Genomic DNA, 27,425 nt, shown 5'->3' on the forward strand with positions numbered 1-27,425 from the left:
AACGGTCCTGCTGCTGGGTTGTTGCCCTCCTACGGCTCCCTCCACATCTCCTGGTTTCTGCTCCAGCCTCTGGACACTACGCTGACAGACACAGCTACCCTTCTTGCCACAGCTCGCATTGATGTGCCATCCTGGATGAACTGCACTACCTGAGCAACTTCTGTGGGTTGTACTGTAGACACCGCCTCATGCTACTGTACCTCTGGGGGTAAGAGCAATGGCAAAATGAAAAAGTGACCAAAACAACAGCCAAAATGGATGAGAACAGAGAAATGGTCTGTGGTCACCACCTGCAGAACCACTCCTTCATAGGGGGTATCTTGCTAATTGCCTATCATTACTACCAGTTGTCTGTTCCATTTGCACAACAGCAGGAGAAATTCATTCACAATCAGTGTTGCTTCATAACAGGACAGGTAGATTTCACAGAAGTGTTATTGACTTGGAGTTACATTGTGTTGTTTAAGTGTTCCCTTTATTTTTTTGAGCAGTGTATATGGGGCTTTCATTTAATTTATTTTCATTTAAGTTAAATATGTGGGAAAGCTCCTGATACAAAAAATGAATGCTGAGACGAAAACAGAGCTTTACATTGTCAGCAGACCAATTGCATATATACAGGGGAGCCCTATGTAGGAGATGAAACTAAGTTTCCATGATGGTACTCAGATTTGCCAACAGACTGAAGCTTGGCTGTTTCTCATTATAGTGGGCTAACAGGCAGCTGGCGTGGTGGTCTCTATAGTATGTATGACCTTGCAGCAGATATTGTTAAAGGAAGACTGTCAGCACAGAATGACTGTTAAAACCAAGCAAAGACAATCACTGCACCCTTGGTGTGGCCAAACATTTAAGTGCACCTCCCACTTGCTTGTTTTCCATCCATCTCCAGTCCTGCCTCTTCTTTGATTGACAGCTCTGGCTTCATAGAGCCACTCACTCGGCCTTCCCGGCGCCTGCGCACAAGTTTCCTGCTCCACAAGGCTACACAGATGGCAGGGATTACTGCTCCCTCCGTAGAAGGTAAATTGCCCAGGCGCAGGATCCGGCCGGGAACTGCATGTGACAGGGCACTGTGACGTGCAGGGGAGGAGTGGGGGAAAAAGGAAATTAAGTTAATAGGTGGAGATTTCTTTGCGTCCCCCGGACGGGAATCTTGTCAAAACTAATTTAATAAAAAGTTATTTCAAAGCAAGAAATCATCTAATATGGACCATACAGGTATGTATAGATTCACATTTCTATCACCTGTATGCCCATATTACAGGTCTGATATCTCCCAGGGGGTAACAGATTCCCTTTAAATGTTTTGCTACACCAAGGGTGCACTAACTGCCTGTACTTGATTTGGACAGTCATTATATGCCAACAGAGTCCCTTTAAATGTTTTGCTACACCAAGTGTGCACTGAGCGCCGGTATTTGGCTTGAACAGTCATTCTGTGTGGACACAGTACATTTAATAATTTAAAGATCCATAAATATCGATATAGTGTCTATAGGTGATTTAAACTAACTGGATTGGTCCAATAAAATTGTTCTTCACAGTTGCTGATAAATCATTTTTTGGCTTGATGAGATGCTACAGTATTATAAAAGTGATTAGCAACAACGGTAGCCGCCGGTGAATTCTGCACAATTTTGGGAAAATTTAAAGTTGTCACTTTTTCTTTTTTTTATTGAAACAGCAGCCAATGTACTTTGCTAAGAGCCAGAAAAGGAGCAAGATGGCCACTGAACTTTAGCCCTGGAGCAGGTATATCTAGTTATTAATTATTTTGAGGAATGTGTGGCACAACTATTCGTTATAGACACTGTTCACAGACAAGTTATTATTAGCCATAATACACAACAGCAAATACCATACCTTGATAATAGAAGCGGAAGGTACCCAAGCTTGATGGCTGTAAACTTTGAAAATGCACCATGACTTGGTTGGTTGGACTTCGGATCACTTGACCCCTCATTAGAAAAGATTCATTGGCCAGGATGACCGGCTCCACACCTTCTAAGCTCTCCACTGTTACCGACTCACCTTCCAGCAGACTGATGTTTTGCACCTGGAAGAATAATTCACATTATAATCATTTGTGTATTAAAAACTGTTTTCAGGTGTCATGTACAGAAATGGCCTTTTGATACAAAAAAAAATCCCAATGGAATAAATATCATCGCACCATTCTCAAGGTAAGAAAGAGCAACGAAAATATCATTGACATTGGATGAAAAACATCAATCCATTCTCTTTGGGTAGAGAAGTGTATCACATCTGGCACAATGTGCTGTACAATAAGACTTAAGACGGCTGGTAAATGGATTCAGTCTCCAACTTGTCCTTGAGCGTATACTAAAAGAAATGTATTACTAAGCGCACTATGCTTGTTGAGAAGAACATAGTTTAGGATTATCACTCCAGAATATTTCCTATTAAATTACTCCACTCTATAAAAATAAATAAAAAACAAAAGTAAATATTAGCCATTTTTTCATATGGGATGCTCTAGGTTGTTATCTGTATTAGGCTGGCCCGGCACCGGACCAAAGTTTCTGCAAAAGACACATTTAATGGGAACTTTTCATGTAAAATAGCGCTATTAACCTGCAGATATGGGGTTAATCTACAGGTTAATAGCGTTCTGACAATGTGCGGTGCCTGCACTGAGAGCCCCGCGGCCGGGAGGAAATTAACTCTGCGTTCGGCTTCCTGTCATAGGGGTGGTGCCGGCACAGATTCAGTCACCGCTCAGGGCCGGCTGTCAGTCAGTGCCGTGGGTGCGGTTACAGTCGCTCTCTATACTCGGAGCGGTGACTGAACCCGTGCCGGCACCACCCTTATGACTGGAACCTGAACGCTGCCGGGAGGAATAAAGTGAATTTCCTCCTGGCAGTGGGGCTCTCAGTGCCAGCACCGCACGGTGTCAGAACACTATTAACCTGCAAAATAACCCCATATCTGCAGGTTAATAACGTTATTTTACATGACAGGTTCGCTTTAAAGATAAACCAGTGTTGAAAATCCATCTGCAAACACTTTGATTTAAGGCAAAATGCACTAAGACAGAGATATTTTTATGGGAATATATTCAATAAAACTAGTAGTTTATTAATTAAAATTTTTGCTTATTGTTAGCTTGGGAGTCCAGTAGGTGGTCCTACCCTGTGATTAGTAAGGCCGTCAATCAGTGAGCATGACCACCCATTTGTATATCATACTCATTATCTTCACTTACGCTTTGACCTACTGTTCGCAAATCGGGCTACATTTGTAATGTGACACTGAGGTTGAAGTCATCTACTTGCCACAAGAGTCTATTTCTTAGGGCTTAATTCAGAAATAACCCAATAATCCATTAGTTGTTAATAAGTCCAGTGTGTAAAATAACAGTTTTACAGTAACATTAAGTATGTTAATGCTCAGTATAGATGGGGATTGACACTCGCAACTATTTCTTCTAGCGGGCTTAAAGGGAATCGGTCACCAGGTTTTTGCTACCCCATCTGAGAGCAGCATAATGTAGGAGCAGAGACTCTGATTCCATTGATGTGTAATTTACTGAGCTGCTTGCTGTAGTTTAGATAAAATAATTATTGTTTTATCAGCAGATTATCACTAGAGGACTAGTAAACTTGCTGCCATGTAATTCTCCATATTCATGAGTTCTGTATAACCGCGCCTCCACCACTGATTGTCAGCTTTCTGCCTATGCAGTATGTACACAGAAATCAGCCAATCAGTGGTGTGGGCGGGGTATACAGAGCTCAGCATTCAGAGAACTGGTAGATGTAGATTTGCAGCAACACTGCAGCAAGTAGCCCAGTAAGTGATACATCACTGGAATCGGGGTCTCTGCCCCTACATCATAATGATCTCAACTAAGGTAGAAAGAACCTAGTGACAGATCCCCTTTAAGATAGCCCAGCCTGGCACTGGTTGCCAAATAGAACCATAGTTGCCTTATTAGGCTGTAAGAATGAATTTATGGGCTGTACTGTATGACCTCATGGATGTTATCGAGGATTTCATCAGAGTGCTGTCCGATGTGTCCCGTGGACTCATTGACTTGCATGGCCGAACGCGATCCGAATATTGAACAAACTGGGGCATGCTGTGATTTTTTTCTCGGACCGACTCAGTCTGAGAAAAAAATCTGGCGTGTGCACGACCCCATAGAATAACATTGGTCCGATTTGAGATTTTGTCAGATCGCACTTGGATCGACCATAAGGCCATATGCACGAGCCCTATAACAGGAGTAAATGGATTTATTATTACAGGTATTTTTTTAACAAAGAAATAAGTTTACACTTGCAGTGAATATAAACCGTTATCCTGCTCCAAATTCCTGCTCAGCGGATACCGATATTATGTGGGCTGATCCAACACTCATAAGAATGCAGAACACAATTTCCTCGCAATTAGGGACAATAACGGTGCGCCAAGCATGAGACTCTGATATCATCAAACTGCAGCTCTGTAATATTAATTGTATCCCTAACCCATAACATAAATCAAATGTAATAATCGTCTGCTTATATTTGTAGAAGCAGAAGAAATTTAATCACCGCACTCGCTAGCGTTCTTAATTTTCAGATCAGGATTTTGCAGTTACAGGTACGATTACGAAGCTACTAAATTTCCAGAATGCCAAATGGAAATATGTTTTGGCTGAAGATAAATCTTCTGATTTTTTTTTTTGGCTTGAAACATTATGTGCAATTGTTAGAATTTAGGATGAGCTAAACCACCGGGAATTGATTCTGTAAGAAAATGAAGTGAACTGGTAACCTTAGTGAGCTGTGCAAACTGCTGCCGTTCATGCTGAATATTCAGGCTGTTGCTGTGATTTAATCCTCTAATTCATCATATCTTGATCCGTGCTAGAAACATGGATACAACATTCAAGTGGATTCAGTCAACAAAAATCACAATAGGGGAGATTTACTAAGCAAACATCTTTAAAAATTCTGGTGCAAATTTCTCCAAAAAAAAGGTGACGCACATGTCTTGCCCTAAATGTGCAAATTGACTCTTCAGAGAGGAAGAGGACTAGAACTCTAGCGCCACCTACTGAAAGTAGCAATACTAAAAGTCAATATCGACCCTTTAACAAGCCTTGCCACATGACTTAGGATAAAAGCCAAACCAGGATTCTCAATCTGCAGACACTGTGTTTCGGACCGCTGCCCCTCATCAGTGCAAAGTGTGAGATCTGGTTCGGCTGGGTGAGAGGCGTCTGACTGGGATCGAAGGGGTAACAGTTCACCTTGTGGAGAGAGACATGTCAAGCCTGACATGCCGAGGTGAGGAGACTTTTAAGCGTTGCAATGCTCCTCTGTAAAATTAAATATGCAAAAGCCAAACCAGCATTCTCAATTTGTTTTGCAGAGGAGCATTGCGGCTTAAATGTCGTCCTCACCTTGACAGGCTTGACATGTCATGTTACCCTTTGGATCCTAGTCAGATGCCTCTCATCCAGTCAAACCAGATCTCACACTTTGCACTGACAAAGGGCAGTACCACAGAAACACAGTGTCTGCAAATTGAGAATCCTGGTTTGGCTTTTATGCTAAGACATATGACAAGTCTTGTTAAAAGGTTGATATTGACTTATAGGATTGCTACTTCCTATAGGTGGCGCTAGAGTTCTAGTCCTCTTCCTCTCTGAAGAGACAATTTGCATATTTAGTTTCCCAGAGGAGCATTGCAGCTTAAAAGTCTCCTCACCTTGGAATGTCAGGCTTGACATGTCACTCTCCGCAAGGAGAAACGTTACCCCTTGCACTAAATGTATTATATGTTTTTATTACTTTTTACACCCTCTTATGGTATTATGGAAGAAAGTACTAACTAAAGTGGCAAAATGTGCTTAATGTAGTGCACTACTTTTTTGCATAAAGTATCAGTGTTAATTAATTATCCAAGTCCAAAATGTCGGATGAGGAAAAGAAAGGTGTATTAAATTCCAAATGAGCTGCACCAAATACATCCTGCTGTGTTCGTCAATGTGATAAATTTGCTTCAGTTTCTTCCTTCTTTCTTGTTTTATTCTGTTTAACTTTAAAACACTTTTAATAAATCTGCCCCACTATTTTCAGGGAAACATTTTCCATTTTCCTTCATAATTTTAATCAAACATTATAATGACATATAATAATTATTATGATGACTTCAGGGAAATATTTTCCTTTGTTTTCCCATCATTTTAAACAAACATTATAATGACTTAAAAATTTATGTTTTTACTGGATTGGGTTTGTGGTTCTGTTTAAGGGCTTATTCACATTTCACATAACCATTGCGAGAATTGGACCACTGACATTCGGAGGAAGTGGTTATGATAATGGCTGTAGTTTGTGTGGCGTTCCGCTCATGTTTTCTGTGTCATTTGGGACAATTCAATCCATCCAACTTTCGTCTGTGTGATGGAGTGTGATGGTGCATGTTGCTATTTTTCCTGCATGCAGTGTCACGCACAGTGTGGGAAAGACTAAGTGCAACATGAAGGGATGAGGGGAGGGTAGCCCAAATGCTAGGGAAAGGGGGAGCGGAGACCCCTAGGCAGATCTAATATCGTCCTACCTCTCTTACCATCCCTATATATGTTCCGCACCTATCGTGGAAAAGGAAACCTAATCCCTGTATATCCCTAGAGCTAGGCCCTAGATAGGGGGGGTGAGCACTGGTCAGTCCCCACTATAAATTAAAGACAACAAGGGAGACAAACAACGGGGGGAAAACTTAGCTTGAGCAGGCACCAGAGAGATAACACCAAACGTCCTCCAAGGGCACCAGATAGGAAGCTAGCCGACTGCTATTGCTCCAAGCCTTCACAAGGGAAAATGAGAATATCATCGGCGACTCCCTGAAGCAGACTGAGAGTTTATAAACACCCAGACCAGCGTGTGTCAATCAGAGCAGGAGGGAGGTTCCCGCTGGGTCCAAAAGTCAGAAGGATTAAGGAGGCGCCTGCAATGGCAAACACAGTGACCTTCTACAGCCAGATCTAGAGCGACTGTCTGTTACATCTGACACACCCGTGACATGCAATCCGTGTGTAAAATCACTGGTGTGGAGTGTGGTATTGATTGTTTTAGGATCCATTTGCTATCAGTGAGCAGTCCTTGTGCAAATAAATAGCTCACAGAATGTAAATGAGCCCCATGCATAGCACTGTGAGCTAAACACAGCCTGCCAACACACAATCCTGTCTGACTACACCTAGTCTCACCTACACTAGTAAGCCATAAACCCAGGAGCTGAGCACGTAGGAAATGATCAGGCGAAGGTTTGCATTCCCAGAATACATGCCTTTGTTTATTGACAGCAAACAGAAATATTGAAAAGAGTAATGAACTTTAAGCAAAGTTATATACGAAAATTGCATTCCCTGGTGACAAAAGCTGGTTAAGGTAGGAAGAGGGGGGGTGGTGGTCAAAGAAGCCAGTATATGGGCTCGTGCACATGACCATAATTTCGGTCTGAGTGTTACCCGAGAAAACATTGGATCTTGCTAGGACCAATGTTACGCTATGGGGTCATGCAAATGTCCAATTTTTTTTTCAGACCGAGCCAGTCCGAGGAAAGAAGCTGCTGCATGCCTGAGTTTGATCTTATATTTGGATCGCACTCGGCCAAGTTAATGAGTACGTGGAATACATCAGGCTGCACTCGGATGACATCTGAGTGCAGTCCGATTTTCATGGATTGACACAATGGAGAAGATGGAGAATTTTTTTTTCTCCATCTCCTCCTCATCCGAGAGAATCAGATCACATTGATGAAAGTTTTATCAGAGTGTGATTAGCATAATTAGCCCGATTCTCTTGGATGAGATAATATACGGTCGGTGACCCTAGCCTATCAGTGATCAATTGTATTTAGCCAGTTGTGCCAACTTCTCATTATATAAGAGTACCATAAACCCTTTCCTAAACTATAAAAAATACTGATGTGACAACCGCTAACAATATGGTTGTCACACTATGACACTTTTTGCTGTTAGTGTGGCTTCTCTCATACATTAGTAATGTGCAGCACGCTCCACAAAAAACAGGCGCACTATATTATCACTATGGTGCGCTGGAACTGCCAAGTGGGCGGCTTCTACATCCGTGCAAGTATGTGGGTCACAATATTATCGTATTATATGGAAAGAAGGCATTATAACCTATATGTGATCATTACAACCAGGAAATGTGTAAATTGAGGCAGATGTGAATATAAAAGTTGTAATTGGAGATCAATACTATAGTATAATGCCCTCATAAAAGAAAAGATAACATGAATGAAAGTTCTTTAAGGTATCTTGCAAAACACCAATATAATTGACCAGCATCACACTGTGATCAATGGGCAGGAATTGTATAAACCACATACTTTTCGGCCCAGGACACTGTCGATTTGCCAGAGCTGTTTCCAAAAAATTGAGATAGTCTCAGTGCCCCTTTAAATTCGGGACTGTTGACATGTATGTTTATATTGGCCTACTTTTCTAAAGGGTTTCTCCCACCACTAGGACCCAGAACTATAAGCCCCCTATTTCTCCTCATTGCATGACGACAGTAAGGAATACTTCAAGTGGAACGGCAGTCAAGCACGCTCGGGGGCCTCCATACAAAGTCAACGGGATTGACGGAGACAGTCATGTACATTGCTTGGCTATTCCGTAGCCCCATTGGCTGTAATTGGAGTGGCGCTGCACATGCTTGATCTACGATTTATTTAAGTTCCTCGACAAAGTAAGAGGGAAATTGGGGTGCAGTCAGAGGGAATGGGGGTGCAGCAATGAAGGGAGCTTAGGACCCCCATTGTTGTAATAAGTAGGGTTACACAGTTAGGCCCCTAGAGATCAGACATGTAGAATCACTCCTGAGAATAAGTGATAAATGTCTTTTTTGAGAAAAACCTTCACCCTTCTCCCATACAAGCTCTCCAATGATATGATCTGACCATCAATAGATGTAAATATATTCATGTAGTGCCTTGCAAGAAATCCCGAAGCCCCTATATCACCGCGAAAAGACATCTCTGAGAATTCTTATTGACAGGACTACAGCCAGTTATTTTAAGTAATTACTTAATAGAAATGGCTCCCAGAGGACTGAGAATGCCAGTTAATGTGAGATTAATATGCTGAAGGCGCCCTTTGTAGCCATAACGTCTTGGTGGTCTTGCATGCATAATTACTCATGTCATAAACCTTACACTGATATGATGCATTGCAGCTTCTCTTCTCACTTGCTTTTCTCAATGTAGATCACCCAAATTCGGCAAAAAATGTACAATGCACAAGGAGGAGGTATCTGAAAGCAAAGTCGGCCCCACGGCTAGATCTCCACCAACCTTCCTACTTAAGAATGATAGCAATGACTTTTTATGCTTTGACAGTTGTATGTTGTACAGTCTGTCTGATGAATGCTTGGCTGACTGCAATCAATAAGGGCCTCCAGCTTTCTAGACCCTTCTGGTGGATCAATAGCGCACAACCTTTAAAGGGCACATTCCCACCTGGGTTCTGTAAAACATCCCGTGTCTCCTGCAGACCTCCAACAAGCCAAAGCTGAAGCATCTCCTGAGCGGTGGGGAGAAATAAAGGTTGCCAGCTGTATTTCCCTGGAAAGGATAATCTACATTCAATAATGACAGACTGAAGGGATAGAAGGAAACGGAGAACGCACAGATAAACAGATTCTTTGTTTTAGAACATTTTGACTTAGTTTCAGTAAAAAGTCACTTCTGGTCAGTTACTTAAAGTGACATTATACTCTTCTTATAGGCATTAAGCGTTGATATATGACTTATGGCCAATGTCATTTGTAATGTCATGGGCAGATTACATCATAGGAAGAAAATTAAAGCAAGTAGCACCAGTAATGAGCAGAACTTTACATCCGCAATGCTTACATTTTTATTTCATAAACCAATAGTACGCATGAAAATAAGAAACTTTGTAATATATCTTATCAGAAAAATCTGCTTCTTTCTCTACCAGGACTGATCACTCTCAAAATTCCCAATTCACAGGTAAAATCTGAATTTAGTGAATGTAGACTTTCCCATTACTGAGATAGGAGATGTCAGTTGGTGCTCATAAAGTTCCATGGAAAGCTGTTATTTCAGGAGAACTTGCAGCGGAATGTCTGGTTCTGCTTCTAGCTCCTCCCTCCATAGAATTTTAAAAGCACCAACTGTCATCTCCTATCTCAGTAATAGAAAAATCTGTATTCACTGAAGACACATTTTACAGATTTTATCCATAAATTGAAAGTGAAAGATCAGTCCAGGAGGAGAGAGAAGCAGATTTCTCTGATGAAATTTATTACAAAGTTTCTAATTTTCAGATGTGCTGTTGATTTATGAAATAAAGAGCAACCGCAGTTTTACTTTTTAACTACCTTGCTGCTATACCCAGTACTGGCCGTAGGAGTGTGTCAGCCCAGTAGTTACATAGGGAACATCACCTGTCACTACTGGCAGGATTGAAAGGGGTTGGTTCATCAGATATTATGTAGGGGTTCAGTGCCTACACAAGAGGAGATACAGGATGGTATGGCCTCCTAACTATAATAGAATGTAGTAGCCCACTTGGGAGTGGCGGAGGATTGCACTTGGTGTGACAATTAGCTGACACTTGCAACTTCTGACACTTTCCTTAAAAGCACCACTGGCATTCTGCAACATTCTTTGTGTCATTTTCTCAACAGTGCCGCACACATGTTGTCTGTGGTGGTCTCAACGAGTGGAATAAAATGGAAGGGGCCACAGAGAAGGTTGTTCTGGGTGCAAAATTTTCAGGGGTACAAAAATGTTGCCACTCCATTCTGTCAAATGATCCAGTGAACCCCAGTTTATACATGACTCCCATACGGTTAGGTCGCTCTGCCCTATCACACTCTGTCTTGTAGGTTGTTATAAGTCGTCAGTGTCCCGTCGCAGGTGATGCAGTAACTAGAGATGAGCGGTGTTCGACTAGAACTGTTCGCCAATCTCAAATTCGAGCTGTTTTGGGCGGTGTTCGAGTTGTTCGACGAACCCGAACGATTTGCAAAAAATTCGGCTGTTCGAGGTTATGTTCGATAACTGTTCGTGCACCAAAAGCGTGTCCTGCATGTCTGGCGCTATTTAGAGCACCAATCATGCAGGGATTGTCTGCCACTCACTGTAATGCCACAGCCATGGTGGTTGTGGCATTAGAGTGATTGCCCAAATCTATGGGAACTGTGATCACAGTGAAACATGAAAAGCCGGCAATTCATCAGCGCATACACCGGTACCCGACAATTTAGAACCGAAAGAATAGAGCTTCACACATAGATTAGATAGATAGAAACATGTCAGTCACATATATATGAAGTACAGTGACAGTGTTGCTTACTGTACTTGTCATTTAGTGTAAAGGATTTATTTAAAAAAATAATAGTGTTTTCATGCACTGTCTCTTTAAAAAAGCCGGCCGGCAATTCAGCAGCGGTACCCGACAATTTAGAATGGAAGGAATAGAGCATCACACATAGATTAGATAGATAGAAACATGTCAGTCACATATATAATAAGTACAGTGATAGTGTTGATTACTGTACTTGTCATTTAGTGTTAAAATAAAGGATTTATTTAAAAAAAAATTGGCGTGGGGTTCCCCTTAATTTTAGGCTCTAGCGGAGGTTAAGCAGACGGCTGGGGCAGATGTTTGAAGCCTGGGAAGGGGGTAATACCCACGGAGCTTCCCAGGCTACTAATATCAGCCCCCAGCTGAATACCTAGCCTTTACTAGCTATTAAAATGGGGGACCCCCCAAAAAAATGACGTGGGGTCCCCCCTATTTTATTAGCTAGCAAAGGCTAGGCAGACAGCTGGGGGCTGATATTAATAGCCCAGGAAGGGTGCCATGAATATTGGCCCCCTCCCAGGCTAGAAACACCAGCCGTCAGCCGCCCCAGAAATGGCGCATCCATAGGATGCGCCAATTCTGGCACTTAGCCTCGCTCTTCCCACTGCCCTGTAGCGGTGACAGTGGGGTAATAGGGCTGGGGTTGATGTCAGCTTATAATGCCAGCTGACATCAAGCCCAGGTTAGTAATGGAGAGGCGTCTATAAGACACCCCCATTACTAACCCCGTAGTCAAAGTTAAAAAAAACACAAACACCCAGAATAAAGTCCTTTAATTGAAATAAAGACACAATTCTTTATTGTTCTAAATTAAACCATACTTACAATCACGCCCATTCCAGCTGAAGCCAACGATCCCCTGCAATAAAAGAAAAATAATAAAGCAACATAATCCTTACCTTTCCATGGTTCATGTCCAATGATCTCAGCTCACCTCATGCACGTCACTTACAGCGTGGGAGAATTCTCACGCTGAAGCGCTGAGTGCAGGAGAATTTTCCCACGCTGTCAGTGATGTGCATGAGGTGAGCTGAGTTCATTGGACATGAGCTCACCTCATGCACGTCACTGACAGCGTGGGAGAATTCTCCTGCACTCAGCGCTTCAGCGTGAGAATTTTCCCACGCTGTCAGTGACGTGCATGAGGTGAGCCGAGTTCATTGGACATGACCTCGGCTCATCTGGATGCCGTCACAGCGAGACACTGAGGAGCGAAGCAAGCCTGCTCTTCTCAGTGTCTGCGGGTTGACAGGCTGGATGGCAGCGTTCTGCTGCGGTCCAGCCTGTCATCTCGATGTAGCAGAGCTGGAGCTGTCCTGGGAACCATCGAAAGGTAAGGATGAGGTTGCTTTATTATTTTTCTTTTATTGCAGGAGATCGTTGGCTTCAGCTGGAATGGGCGTGATGGTAAGTATGGTTTAATTTAGAACAATAAAGAATTGTGTGTTTATTTCAATTAAAGGACTTTATTCTGGGTGTTGTGTTTTCTTTTAACTTTCACTATGGGGTTAGTAATGGGGGTGTCTTATAGACGCCTCTCCATTACTAACCTGGGCTTGATGTCAGCTGGCATTATAAGCTGACATCAACCCCAACCCTATTACCCCACTGCCACCGCTACAGGGCAGTGGGAAGAGCGAGGCTAAGTGCCAGAATTGGCGCATCCTATGGATGCGCCATTTCTGGGGCGGCTGACGGCTGGTGTTTCTAGCCTGGGAGGGGGCCAATATTCATGGCACCCTTCCTGGGCTATTAATATCAGCCCCCAGCTGTCTGCCTAGCCTTTGCTAGCTATTAAATTAGGGGGGACCCCACGTCATTTTTTTGGGGGGTCCCCCATTTTAATAGCTAGTAAAGGCTAGGTATTCAGCTGGGGGCTGATATTAGTAGCCTGGGAAGCTCCGTGGGTATTACCCCCTTCCCAGGCTTCAAACATCTGCCCCAGCCGTCTGCTTAACCTCCGCTAGAGACTAAAATTACGGGGAACCCCACGCCAATTTTTTTTTTAATAAATCCTTTATTTTAACACTAAATGACAAGTACAGTAACCAACACTATCACTGTACTTATTATATATCTGACTGACATGTTTCTATCTATCTAATCTATGTGTGAAGCTCTATTCTTTCTGTTCTAAATTGTCGGGTACCGCTGCTGAATTGCCGGCCGGCTTTTTTAAAAAGACGGTGCATGAAAACACTAATATTTTTTTTAATAAATCCTTTACACTAAATGACAAGTGCAGTAACCAACACTGTCACTGTGCTTCTTATATGTGTGACTGACATGTTTCTATCTAACTAATCTATGTGTGATGCTCTATTCCTTCTTGTCTAAATTGTCGGGTACCGGTGTATGCCGCTGCTGAATTGCCGGCCGGCTTTTTTAAAGAGAGTGTCTTCTGAGCAGTTTGTCAGCTTTTGGACACCTTTGAAGGTGTTTTCTATGTGTTTTTGTTTACCTGCCATTGGTTTTAACGGTGTTCGACGGTGTTCTAAGGTGTTCGACGAACAGTTCGACGAACAGTTCCTCGAACATCCCGGTGTTCGACGAACCGAACCGAACCCGAACACTATGGGGGTGGCTCAACACTAGCAGTAACGTCACTGCCATCATGCACCGCACAAAAGGTAGCTGCAGTCATCGGGGAGTTAGATTAGACAAGCATAAGCTTTCTTTTTTGTGGTGGGGTGCGGCACCAAGGTGGCATTATTATATTTTAGGGGGAACTTATTTGAAGGGGACTCTGAGTGGACATCATTAATTAATCAGAGAAAAGGTATAATAGAAACAAATGCACCAATTCTGCATTTATCACCCACTCTTGGTTTTTGGCTCCCACTCCTGAGAAAAAATACTGACCGAATACTGACCAAATATTGATAGTGGGACTGTGGCCTAAGGATGATCCCTCTACACTGCGACAGCCCTTCAGATATTTGTAGACAGCTATTAAGTCTCCTCTCAGTCTTCTTTTTTGCAAGCTAAACATTCCCAGACCCTTTAACTGTTCCTCATAGGACATACTTTGGATCTGCTACTGTAAAATGTCCTAGCCCCTTTTTATATAGAAACCAATTTTCAATATTTTATATCAAATAATGTCAATTTGAAAATCCCAAGATCGCCACTCAACAAGAAACTATGCCAAAGCAATCTGGTTGTTATCATATACATTTGAGAGAATTCCTTGTGCTAATAGTGAAGATAACAGTGTGCATCACAGAACATGCAACCATAACGGATCCCGTTAGATGTAATGCTTAATCTGCAGCTGACATGTGAGATTGAAGAGATACTGGACTCATTTTAAGCCTATTTGAAGATGTCACTTGTAATAATGGGCGCCTGTAAGACATCACATCGATGGTTTTCTCCAGATGGGTTTTCAAACATATCACACATCCTTTAGACTTCAAGGCACATTAAAGTAAGTGTTATTAATGAAGACAAGCAGAAAACCAATTAAAGAAGACAAATCAGAGATATCATAAATCATTTCTGAAAGGTTTGTACACAAATGCTATTTACTGCCTTCACTAGTTCTAATGGCAGTAATTACAGAGTTATCATAAATGCACCATACCAGCTTCTTCTAACTAAGGTTATTGAGATACACAGAGGAGAAGCTCAAATTATTATCTCTTTCGTATTACACTGTGGCTCCCCGAATCCACGATTCTTAGCGCCACCCTCCATCTATATAGAACATTTGCTCTCCACTTTTATTTCTACAATTTTTTTGTCAATTTTTTGGTTTTATTTAACTCACTTATATGGTACCATTAATTCCACAGCACTTTATAGACATTATCGGCACTGTCCCCATTGGGGCTCATAATCTACATTCCCTATCAGTATGTCTTTGGAGTGTGAGAGGAAACCAGAGAACCCGGGGGAAACCCACGCAAACATGGGGAGAAGATACAGACTCCTTACAGATGTTCTCCTTGGTGGGATTTGAACCCAGGACCCGGGAGCCACCATGTTGCCAGTTTGTTGCTATCGTTATACAAGAACATTGAATTAAAAAGGTCTAATGTGATTTTTTGAGCATCAACTTAGAAATACAAGCTAGTGGCAAGTGATTGTCTCCAAAGTCAGGAGCTCAGCCCACACAATACACAACGGATGCAGAATGCAACAGGTGCTGTTAATCTATGATGGTGGCATTTAAGTGGTGTAATTCTGTTGGAGTGTCAGTTCAAGTGTCCATTATTCTGTCTCGGGTGTGTGAGGGTTGACAGATAGTCATACGGTGTCTGGCTGTAGAAGGTCGCTGCGTTTGGCCTTACAAACATCTCCCTGATCCTTTTATGATTTCTCTCCCTTTAGGACCCAACAGTGATCCTCACCTTGCTTGGGGATTATACCTTTCCATTTAGGACCCTGAGGTTGTTATGTTCTGCTACCAGAGCTAAGGAAAGAGAGGAGATCTGTCCCTACGATAGAACTCAGCTTAATCCCTACGATGTAACAGGGGACCTGATCCTGCGATCAGACCTGCTAAAGTCCTAAGCTAGTCTGTACGGAGACCTATAGATGTGGGGAAGGAATCCCTACAAGTACTAAGGACTGGGAAGAAAATGGGACACCTCCTAACAGAAATAGTAGCAGACAGACGAACAAACAAAATATATAGAACATAGAGGTCCGTAGACCAAGCAAACTAACAGAGTTAGATACAGGGCACAGGCTAGCTAGAAAGTAGTTAAACAATGAAGTCCAGCAAAGCCAGAAGGGCGGAGCAGGATTAAATAGGCCAACAAGGTCATGTGACCAGCAAAGGAAAAAAACTAAGAACAAGGTTCTAACAGTACCCCCCCTTCTAAGAGGATCCTCCGGATCCCCTAGGACCAGGCTTATCAGGAAATCTCCTGTGAAATGCTCTGATAAGTCTGGACGCGGAAACATCATCCGACCTCACCCAAGAGTTATCCTCGGGTCCGAAACCTTTCCAGGCCACAAGATACTGCAAACTACCTCTATACCGTCTAGAGTTAAGGATGCGAGAAATTTCATATTCCCCGTCCTCCACCACCGGAGGAACAGAGGCAGAGGCGTCACAATCCGATACAACAGCTTTTTTCAACAGAGAGACATGAAATACCGGATTAATTCTCCAGGAGGTCAGATTGGTTGACAACCTGAAGCACCTTAAAGGGCCCTACAAACTTGGGACCCAATTTCTTAGAAGGAATCCTCAACCGCAGATTCCTAGAGGACAACCAAACCATGTCACCAACAGCGAACAAAACCTCCTGTCGTTTCCTATCAAAGTAGTCTTTAGATTTTCTGTTGGCCTCCTGAAGATTACCACGCACATCCGTCCAAACTCTCTCCAAATCACCGGAAAAATTCTCCTCCTCAGGCACGGCAGATCTCAACTTGGAGAACGACCCAAACGACGGATGTCTCCCAGAACAACAAAAAAAAGGCGAACAACCAGCAGAAGAAGATGTATGATTGTTCAGAGCAAATTCAGCAAGTGGCAGAAACTCAGACCACCCCTCTTGATTGTCTGCCACAAAACAACGCAAGAACTGCTCAACATCCTGGTTTTTCCTTTCTGTCTGGCCATTAGATTCAGGATGATATCCGGACGAGAACGACAAATGAACTCCCAACCTGTTACAAAAGGCACGCCAAAAACGAGCCACGAACTGAGGACCTCTATCAGAAACAATGTCAGTAGGAACGCCATGAAGTCTGACAATTTCCTTGACAAAGGCCTTAGCGAGAGTTTTAGCGCAGGGCAGTTTGACGAAGGGAACCAAGTGACACATCTTGCTAAAACGGTCCACGACCACCCAGATGACAGTAAAACCCTCAGAGGGGGGAAGGTCAGTTATAAAGTCCATAGCCAAATGTGTCCAAGGAGCACTGGGAACCTCCAAAGGACAAAGCAACCCCGCAGCAGGAGTATGTGAGGACTTAGATCTAGCACATATAGTACATTGACGCACCCACTTAATGACTTCCTTCTGCCATCCAGGCCACCAAAAACTGCGACCCACCAGTCTCTTGGTCTCAGAGATTCCGGGATGACCTGCCAACCGAGACTCATGACACTCGACAAACAAATCTCTCCTAAAGGTCCCAGGCACAAACAACCTCCCATGAGGAGTGTTAGATGGGGCATTCTCCTGTGCTTTAAGAATCTCATCTTCCAAAACGGAGTCCAAAGCAGCTATCACAACACCTTCTTGTAAAATGTTCTCCTCTTTCTCAGCACCGACTATGGGAGAAAAACTGCGAGACAAGGCATCCGCCTTAACATTCTTAGTACCAGGGATGTAAGTAACGGAGAAATTAAACCGCGAGAAAAACAGTGCCCACCTAGCCTGACGGGCATTCAGGCGCTTGGCAGCATCAAGATATATCAGATTTTTATGATCCGTAAGAACCTGAACGGGAAATTCCGCACCTTCCAAGAAGTGGCGCCAGTGTTCAAATGCGAGTTTAATAGCCAATAATTCCCGATTACCAATATCGTAATTCAGTTCAGTCTCCGAAAATTTTTTTGAAAAAAAGGCACAGGGATGTAATCCATCCCCGTTATCCTGAGACAATACTGCGCCAACCCCTACAGAGGAAGCATCAACCTCAACCAAAAACGGCTTAGTCACATCAGGCTGCATAAGGATGGGAGCAGAGGTGAACCTCTCCTTGAGATACACAAAAGCTTCAATGGCCTCAGAAGACCACTGAACCGCATCAGCACCTTTCCTGGTGAGATCGGTCAGAGGTTTGACAATACTAGAAAATTTTTTTATGAATTTTCTGTAATAATTGGCGAAACCCAAAAACCTCTGTATCGATTTCAAACCAATAGGCCTAGGCCATTACTGTACAGCTTGAACTTTAACCGGGTCCATCTCAAAACCTTCGCTGGAGATAATGTAGCCCAAAAAACGAATTCTCTGTACAGCGAACTCACATTTCTCCAGCTTAGCAAAAAGCGAATTGTCCATTAACAACTGTAATACCTCACGTACGCTCCGCCAATGAGACTCCAGATCCGGCGAATAAATCAAAATGTCATCCAAATACACAACCACATTTTTGCCGATCAAAGGTCTAAGGATGTCATTAATAAGATTCTGAAAAAATGCAGGAGCATTAGTAAGACCAAAAGGCATAAGCAGATTCTCAAAATGACCCACAGGAGTGTTAAAAGCAGTCTTCCATTCGTCACCCTCCTTCATGCGCAACAGATTGTATGCCCCCTTAAGGTCAATTTTAGAGAACCACTTGGCCCCCATTAACTGGTTAAACAGATCAGGAATCAATGGCAGTGGGTAAGGATTGCGTACAGTAATTTTGTTAATCTCACGAAAATCCAGACAAGGACGTAAACCGCCGTCCTTTTTTTTTTACAAAAAAAAATCCAACCGCCACAGGAGACTTAGAGGGCCTAATGTGACCGGCGGCCAAACTTGTCTGTATGTATTCCTCCAAAGCCTTTCTCTCAGGAATAGTAAGGTTAAATAAACGACTTTTAGGAAGAGTCGCTCCAGGGACAAATTCAATAGAACAATCATAGTCTCTATGGGGAGGCAAAACCTGCGATTCCTTCTCAGAAAAAACTCTCCAAAAATCCTGAATAGGAACAGGCAATTCTCCCCTATCCAAAGCTGCAATACGCCCGTTACAACACTTGTCATAACATTTATGGCTCCAGGATTTAATTTCACTGGTAGACCAATCCAGTACAGGATTGTGAAATTTTAACCAGGGCAATCCCAATATTACTGGAGAAGGCAAGTTATTCAACACTACCAAATCCAATTTCTCATGGTGAACACCATTAATAGTGAGAGGAAATTCACAGACCTTGAGAGTAATATTCTTCAAAGGGGAACCATCCACAGAGACCACAGCAATGGGGGATGATAAAGGTTCGGGTTTTAAATTGAGTCTTTCCAAGAATCCCCCATCAATTACATTCAGAGTAGACCCACAATCAACAAACACCCGAAATTCCATTAATTTTTCCTGAGCAATCGTGGAAGCAGCTAAAAATACACCCTTGGAATTTAAACAGGCAATACGGGCATGACTGACCATTTTTTTTTCTTTCTTGATACGAAGCTCACAGTCTTTAATCAAATGACCAGATTTTCCGCAATAGAAACACAAGCCTTCAGAAAATCTGCGATCTTTTTCTTGAGAGCGAGGTGCCATCGCTCCAATCTCTATCGATTCACCACTGTTAGTACACACATTCTCATAACCAGAAACTGACATAGCAGAGGATTTGCTCTCATTAACCCTTGCACGCAGTCTCCTATCCACCCGTATAGCTAATTGCATAGCCTGTTGCAAATCTTCAGGTGTAGGATAAGCAATTAGCAGGCATTTAAACCTTTCACTGAGCCCAGCAAGAAATAGACTTTTCAGAGCAGAATCGTTCCACCCTGTTTGAGTAGACCATCGACGGAAATGAGTACAATATTTTTCCACATTACCTGATCCCTGTCTCAAACGTCTTAACTCAGTCTCAGCTGATGCGACACGGTCAGGATCATCATTTAATAGTCCCAAAGCAGAAAAAAAACTATCCACTGATCTGAAGCATGTATCACTAGGTTGCAAAGAAAAGGCCCACTCCTGAGGCTCTTTGCGCAAAAGTGACATTATAAACCCTATGCGCTGGGAATCATCCCCAGAGGACTTGGGTCTCAAACGAAAATACAATAAGCAAGCATTTTTAAATGAAAAAAATTCTCGGTGTTCACCAAAAAATAAATCCGGCAAACGTACCTTAGGCTCCAAGAAATGTGCTCCAGGACAGTTACTCACGTGCTGACGGAGCTCAGTCACCTCCAAAGAGAGTCCCTGCAGGTGTTTAGCCAAATCCAGAACTGACACCATGATGGAACAGAAAAAAAAATCTTTCCTTAGAGCATTTGCTGGGCTGGACTTACTGTTATGTTCTGCTACCAGAGCTAAGGAAAGAGAGGAGATCTGTCCCTACGATAGAACTCAGCTTAATCCCTACGATGTAACAGGGGACCTGATCCTGTGATCAGACCTGCTAAAGTCCTAAGCTAGTCTGTACGGAGACCTATAGATGTGGGGAAGGAATCCCTACAAGTACTAAGGACTGGGAGGAAAATGGGACACCTCCTAACAGAAATAGTAGCAGACAGACGAACAAACAAAATATATAGAACATAGAGGTCCGTAGACCAAGCAAACTAACAGAGTTAGATACAGGGCACAGGCTAGCTAGAAAGTAGTTATACAATGAAGTCCAGCAAAGCCAGAAGGGCGGATCAGGATTAAATAGGCCAACAAGGTCATGTGACCAGCAAAGGAAAAAAACTAAGAACAAGGTTCTAACAGAGGTATCCTCACTTTTCTGTTGTTAATCAGCACTCCCTTGCTGTGTCCTTAAATATCCTCAGATCCTCAGAGAGTTGCTGGTGATAACGTGTTATACCTATTCAGGCCTGGGATTCTAGTAGTCTACTAGAATTACCTTGGAGTTCCTTCGTGGATTATTGCCATGCTTTCTCCCTTCGTGGATTGTTGCCGTGCTTTCTCCGGTGTCATCTTGGAGCTAAGTGTATTCCCCTGTTTGTTTCTCCTGTGTGTACTTTAGTTTGTAGTGGGGCTGCCTTAGTGCTTACCCCTCCTGCTCCCTACCTAGGGCCTAGCCTTAGGGTCAGCTAGGGCCAGGTTTCCTGCTCGACGATAGGTGCAGAACCTATTTAGGGTCTATAGGGGAGTCAGGGTTTGTTGTTAGCTCAGTTTAGGGGTCTCCCTTTCCCTAGTTGTAGGGCTCCCTCCCCTTTCTCCCGTCACTATTCGCTGGGTTCTCCCCATACCTAGCGTGACATATTCCCCCCCGTGTCGCAATCGTGGAGTGGCTATGGGTTGTCATTGTAGTCAAAAGGCCTACTGAAGGCCTTTGTCGCTACCATCTCTACACTCCTATAAAGCCCAACCTGTGGCTTTAAAAGTTATTACAGTATAAAGTACAAGTGATGAAACGATCACAGTTTCAAGTCCCCTGTGGAGGCAGGGCTAAAAAGTAAAAATATATTTGATATATTTACGTCCGAAAAAAATCTTATCTATCAAAATATAAAATCATTTCACCCATAGATTCAATGGCAAAAAATAAATATCGAAAGATGAGAATTGCTGTTTTTCAGTTGCCAGCAACTCTGCCCAAATAATGCAATAAAATGTGATCAAACATTGTATGTACCCAAAAATGGTATCCCTTGCCCCCTTATATGGTAGAATGAATTGTGTCATTCAAACTACAGCTTGTCTCTGAAAAAACAAGCACTCACTGGCTATGTCAACAGAAAAATAAAAAAGTTTTGACTCTTGGAAGAAGTAGTGGAAAAGCGAAAGGTCAAAAATGAAAATTGGCGGCGGCGTAACCTGTTAACCCCTTCCCGACATGGCCAATTTCATTTTTAGTTTTTACATTATCGTTTTTTACTACCCTTCTACGAGGAGGAGCCATATTTTTTTTACTTTATTGTCTACATAGATGTATGAGTGTTTGTTTTTTGCGAGACGAGACGAGTTGTACTTTTTAATAATGCCATTCATTTCACCACAGTGCAATGTGTGGTAAAACCATCATTGTTCAAGTCAGTACGATTTTTTAAAAATTATTTTAGTGGTGAAAAAAGAACCGGAAATTTGTAAAAAAATAAATACATTTTTTATTGTGTTGCCATTTTCCAAGACCTATAAAGTTTTTATTTTTCTGTCAATGGAGCTACTTGATGGCTTATATTTTGTGTGGCGTGACAGCATTTTTATTGATAACATTTTGGAATAAATATGACATTTTGATTGCTTCTTACTGCATTTTTTTTCAGCATTGTAGCGAACACCCACCCCCCCTAAAAAAAAATTCAATTTTGTCGATTCTAATTTTTTTCTGTTTAGATTGTTTACAAAATGGATTAATTCATTTTACATTTTCATTTTATATTTTCATATATGGACATTTATGGATGTGGCCATATCAAATATGTTAATTTTTATGATTAAAATTTTTATGATTGAATTATTTTTTTATATTTTTAAAACATTTTTTTTTTACATTTTGTTGTATTAGTTAGTCAACTCAGGGGGGCTTAAACCTGTGATTGGCTAATCGCTTGTACTGCACACAGCACTACTTTAGTGGGGTTTCAGCGGAGCACCGTGATAGCAGGCATGAAGGTCTTCAACAGACCCCCGAATGTCATATCAACCTATCTGACCCATGCGATCATGCAGCGAGGTGGCTGATGGGCACATAGAATGATACACCCCCATGCCGGTACGCTGGTAATGCCGCTATTACATATTGACAGCGGCATTTAACTGGTTAACATTCGCTGGCGAAGCTCCTGGCTGTGACACGCATCCATTATGTGCGGGGTATGGGCCGGGATCAACCTGTGAGCCCACTCCATACACTTGCTCCAGCTTGTACTGTACATGTATGACGGATGTTGAGAAGGGTGACAAGAAAACTTTTATGCTGCATACTATTTTTTTTACTGGATTCTCTTGTATAAAATCGTGCAACAGACTATACTGTTTCATTCAGCTGAAAAAAAGATGTATAGACTTATACCAACACTGTTCTGATCTTCTTTGGGTGATTAGAAAATATTGGATACATTTAAAGGGAATCTGTCACCAGATTTTTGCTATATAAGCTGAGAGCAGCATGATATAGGGGCAGAGATCCTGATTCCAGAGATGTGTCACTTACTGGTCTGCATGCTGACATTTTGATAAGATTGCTGTTTTCTCTGCTGTTTTCTAGCAGTGCTCAGAATGTTGAGCCCTTTATAACCCTGCCCACACACCAATTGTGTTCACTTAGCAGTTGAGTAGGAGGCATGAGACACCGAGTCCTGTAGTGATAATCTCCTGCTGATAAAACATTTATTTTATTGAAACAACAACCGCAGCCTAGTAAGTGGCATATCACTGGAATCAATGTCTCAGCCCCTTCAATATGCTCAGATTACATAGCAAAAACCTGCTGACAGATTCACTTTAACAAATATGCTGGGAGTTTTTACCAGAAGAAGGACAACATTTGTCCATCTGAATGTACCCCTCCGCCCCTGGACCCAATAGCCGCTTGTGTAGCTGTACCCATGCTTGGCTGCACATGGATCTGGACTGAGAATTTAAATCATGTATTGGCATCAGAATGGAAATGTGACCATACACATTTGAAGAAAGTATTTAAAGCCAAAAGAAACAAATGTAATGCTCTTTATATTCATTACATCAAAGACTTCCTTTTCACCAGAGGTATAACTAAGCTCAATGTTCTCCTGCTTGATAATAGCGCACACAGCAATATACCATCCCTATTGTTTGCATAAGATAAGAGAACTTTTGCTTTATACTCATTGTTCATCATGGAGGATTGATATTCTGAATTCTGTACATTACCACAGCTCTTGGCTTCTATTTTAACCAAATACAAAAACGTTCATTACAAAGAAACCCCTGCATGCTGTTCTTTCATTCCATTTTTCCTGTTACATCAAAGAAACTTCAATTATTTTCATTATTTATTGCACTATTGAATTATAACCTTTCGTCTTGATATAAGATGCACTGGTAAAAAATAATGTCATTTTATCATTTTGTATCTGTCATCGCATCTTACCTGTAAGTTTTCCTTTCAAGTAACAAAAACACAGCTTTGTGAGTCTGTAGCTTGCAAATCACATTCTTAGTGCTGTTTATCAGAATCCTGTATATCACTGAAGGTAAAAGGGTGATACCTATCAAACCAATCCTACAAATCGTCTAGGGACCCCAACCTATCCCAGGAACAGGGGACCCAAAGGCCTGTGTGTAAATGGAGTGGTAAAAAGCATGCTTGACCCCTGGTATATTTACTTCTATGGGAGTGGCAGAGATACTGCTTCAATCACACACAGGACTTCAGGAGCCCCATTCTTGGGATCACAGCTGATTGCAGTCAGTCGAGTGGCATAGGGAGGGTTGGCGCAGGGGCAGTTGACCAGAGTTCAAAAGTTTATGGGCGGTGCAAAGTTTCACCCATCCCTCCTCTCCATTTCAAATAAGCAGCGACAGCAAGCCCCCCTACTTCTTTGAGTGAGTGCCCACTCGGCACTGCTTATGCACAGTGCAGCAGTTGTGATGAGGTTGTGCTGTGATTTGCATTTGATATGACAAAGTATAATGAAGCTTTGTTATCTTGGAGTGCAGGTCATAGAAACAACTCATCTCGACTGCTGCATGTGTAAGAGGAGGCGATGGTAACCCTGAAGAGCCCCTGCATGACGTTGCATTAGTGAGGAAAGACTGCCTTCTGGTGGCTGGACGAAACCATGCAGAACCAACCGGCACCAGAAGAGTTGCAACGGGAGCGGATTCATGTGCGGGACCCGGTCAGGTGCCAAGGATTTGGCGCCAAGGAGAGGAGTGGTGCGGACGTGGGCCAGAGATTACGCTGAAACAAGTGCGACAGGCCTTAGAGGAAATCGTGCCCCAGCAGGGTGCTGGTCGTCGTTAGAAAGGGCCCAGAAAACATTCAGTGAAATCCAAAGACTCGACCACGTCGATCAAGACCTGAAGACCTGACCTGCGCCGGTCAAGACCCAGAGCCCAGACTGCACCGGTCAAGATCCAAACTTTCGCTGTGCGCCGGTCAAGATCCAGAGCCCAGACGATGCCTGTCGAGAGCCGGGACCCAGCCCTCTCTTCCTCAGGCCTAGGAGACACCCGCCATTGGTCAAGTACTGAAGATCCATGAGGAGACATTGACCAGAGAAGGACGTCTGCGGTTACAAAAGGACGACAAGAGTGAGCTGGTCCGTCACTTCCAACAATAACGTACCGTACAGGGGTCGGCCTAGGTTAGGATAACAGGTGGAGGCCGGTTGGTACACAGGAAGCTCAACGTTCCTTGATAGACTTTATTAGAAGGACTTGTGGTCTAGCAGGAAAACCCTGTAATCCCCGCTAGGGCCATTGTTGCAGGAAGAGCTAATGTAGCTCCCCAGGAATGGGTGTACCACCCTTGTAGGAAGGACACAAGTCCTGAGAGACTTTCCGTTATTCAAATTATATTCTAAAATCCATTGTATATTTGCCATTGTATGGTTTACTGCTGTTAATGTGGCGCCCCTGAGGGTTCGGTCGCCACAGGGGTACTGCCTCTCTTTAATGAGGTGTGGTATCTCTCCTTCGAGGTAAAGATGGTGCAACTGTCAGGACCTCACCTCTGCATCCAACACCACACCTCTCCCACCTGAGGGGGGCTTATATGCACCAGGGGGCTGCCCCAGCCGGGATAAGTGGAGATGGGGGAACCAAAAGATAGGGGGAACCTAGTAGTGGGTGAGGGTGGAGGACACACTTAGAGGTTGCACAACAAAATTCATATTTAATAAACAGCCATCTTGGGCTGATGGTCTTTGTGATCTTCATCACTGAACGTGGCTTTCTGTGTGAACCTGCAGTTGATGGGGACACGGTCCTCGTGCTCTGGCCTTGAGGCGAGGAGTGGGCAAGAGTTAATGGCTGTCTTTACCCGGTCAAAGTCCCTACCCAAGAAGGCCTGGAGGGGAGCTTAGGAGTAAAGGTCCGCATGCAAAAGGATCCCAGGGGGATGCAGACGGAGCGGTATACGCAACCTGTCCTCATTATTCTGGCCTAGTCAGAGGGATTCCTACTGCAAAAGGGGTACCGGCCCCTGATATCTGACTTTGTTACTCTATGTCTCAGTCGGAGAAGCCCGGAGGCTCAGTGGATCCCATCGGGTAACGGACGGAGCGGAGTTGCCACCCGTACCCTTGTTCTGTGCATAGTCCAGAGGGAGAGCCGGCCTTAGTACACGTACCACATACGGACAGGAGAGGACCTAGTGGGAAAGTCTAGGAACACTCTGATGCGGGGCCCTGATCAAAGCATCTGAACTACCCGGAGGTTGTCGGAACCCGATCCTGGTGGCCGCAGCGCACGGTGAGGAACAGGGAGAAGCCTTGCAGCTGTGCATTCTACCCTGAGTAAAGCTTGGAAGACTACCCCTATGGCCTCCGGTTTCTTATTGCCACGCGGCACCGCACGACACCGCACCACATCTCCCACTACGACCCCCATCCTCCTGTTCCCTCTGCCCTGAGGCCCTGCTCCGTCTGTGGGCAGTAGTATCATCTCCGGCTGCCACTACATCCTGCCTCAGAGGACTGAACGCAGCGCTGGTGGGGAATCACCAGACACCACAGGTGGCGTAGTCAATACAACCACTCGATTAACACCAACTCTGAAAGCCCATTACACCCTTTTAAATGTGACGGCCCTGGACACGGAACGGGTCCAGGCCACGGCTACAACCCACCAAACATCTGACCCGGCTCCGAGTACCCCAATCTCTCAGGGCAGGGCTGCAAGAGTCACATTAGCACTGTTGCATATCATTAACTGTTCCCTAACCACTGCAAATTCCCGCTATATCGGAAGGAAATAAATTGTTCATTGACTGTTCCCGCCTCGTGCCTTCTGCGCGTTGCATTCGGTCTCCTGCTTACACATGTGCAGACACTGCGCAACAAATGAATGAATCTAGCAATAGTGAATAGTGAATCTAGCAACATGCACGTTTTATTACCCTCTTCATTCATTGCTAAGAGCTACTTTTACATTTTTACACTTTTTCTAACCATAATTAGGCTTAGTACTAGGCTTAGGCTTAGAGCTACAGTTGGGGCTTGTTCACATGACCGTATTTTTGGTCTTGAGTGCCGTTCGTGAAGAACACTCAGACCAATGTTATTCAGTGGGCAGTGCAGATGAGCGATTTTGTTCACTGACCGAATCTGCGTGTGAAACAAATCCAGTTTCTTCCGTAAATCGAATGAGACTCATTCATTCAAGTCTATGGGTGCGCAAAAAAAACAAATGTCAAATGGAGGCACAGTATAGCATCTGATTTTTATGGATACATTGCAATTCTGTAAAATAGGAAACTGTACATGGTCTGTAAATCATTAATAGCTGCTGGAAAAAAAACGGA

General features: G+C 43.3%; 1 protein-coding gene across 4 annotated transcripts in view; it reads right to left on the reverse strand.

Annotated features, from left to right (window-relative positions):
- The window catches only part of SEZ6 (seizure related 6 homolog), a 951,365-nt gene that overhangs the window by 198,319 nt on the left and 725,621 nt on the right, over positions 1-27,425 (reverse strand). For all 4 annotated transcript variants that reach the window (XM_073667912.1, XM_073667911.1, XM_073667915.1 and 1 more), the window contains exon 4: positions 1,867-2,059. In XM_073667912.1, the coding sequence (XP_073524013.1) occupies positions 1,867-2,059 (193 nt within the window). The remainder of the gene's footprint in view (positions 1-1,866; positions 2,060-27,425) is intronic.

This window comes from Phyllobates terribilis, unplaced genomic scaffold (genome assembly GCF_046119375.1).
Source record: "Phyllobates terribilis strain yellow unplaced genomic scaffold, ASM4611937v1 Scaffold_2__4_contigs__length_985480577, whole genome shotgun sequence".
Taxonomy (NCBI): domain Eukaryota; kingdom Metazoa; phylum Chordata; class Amphibia; order Anura; family Dendrobatidae; genus Phyllobates; species Phyllobates terribilis.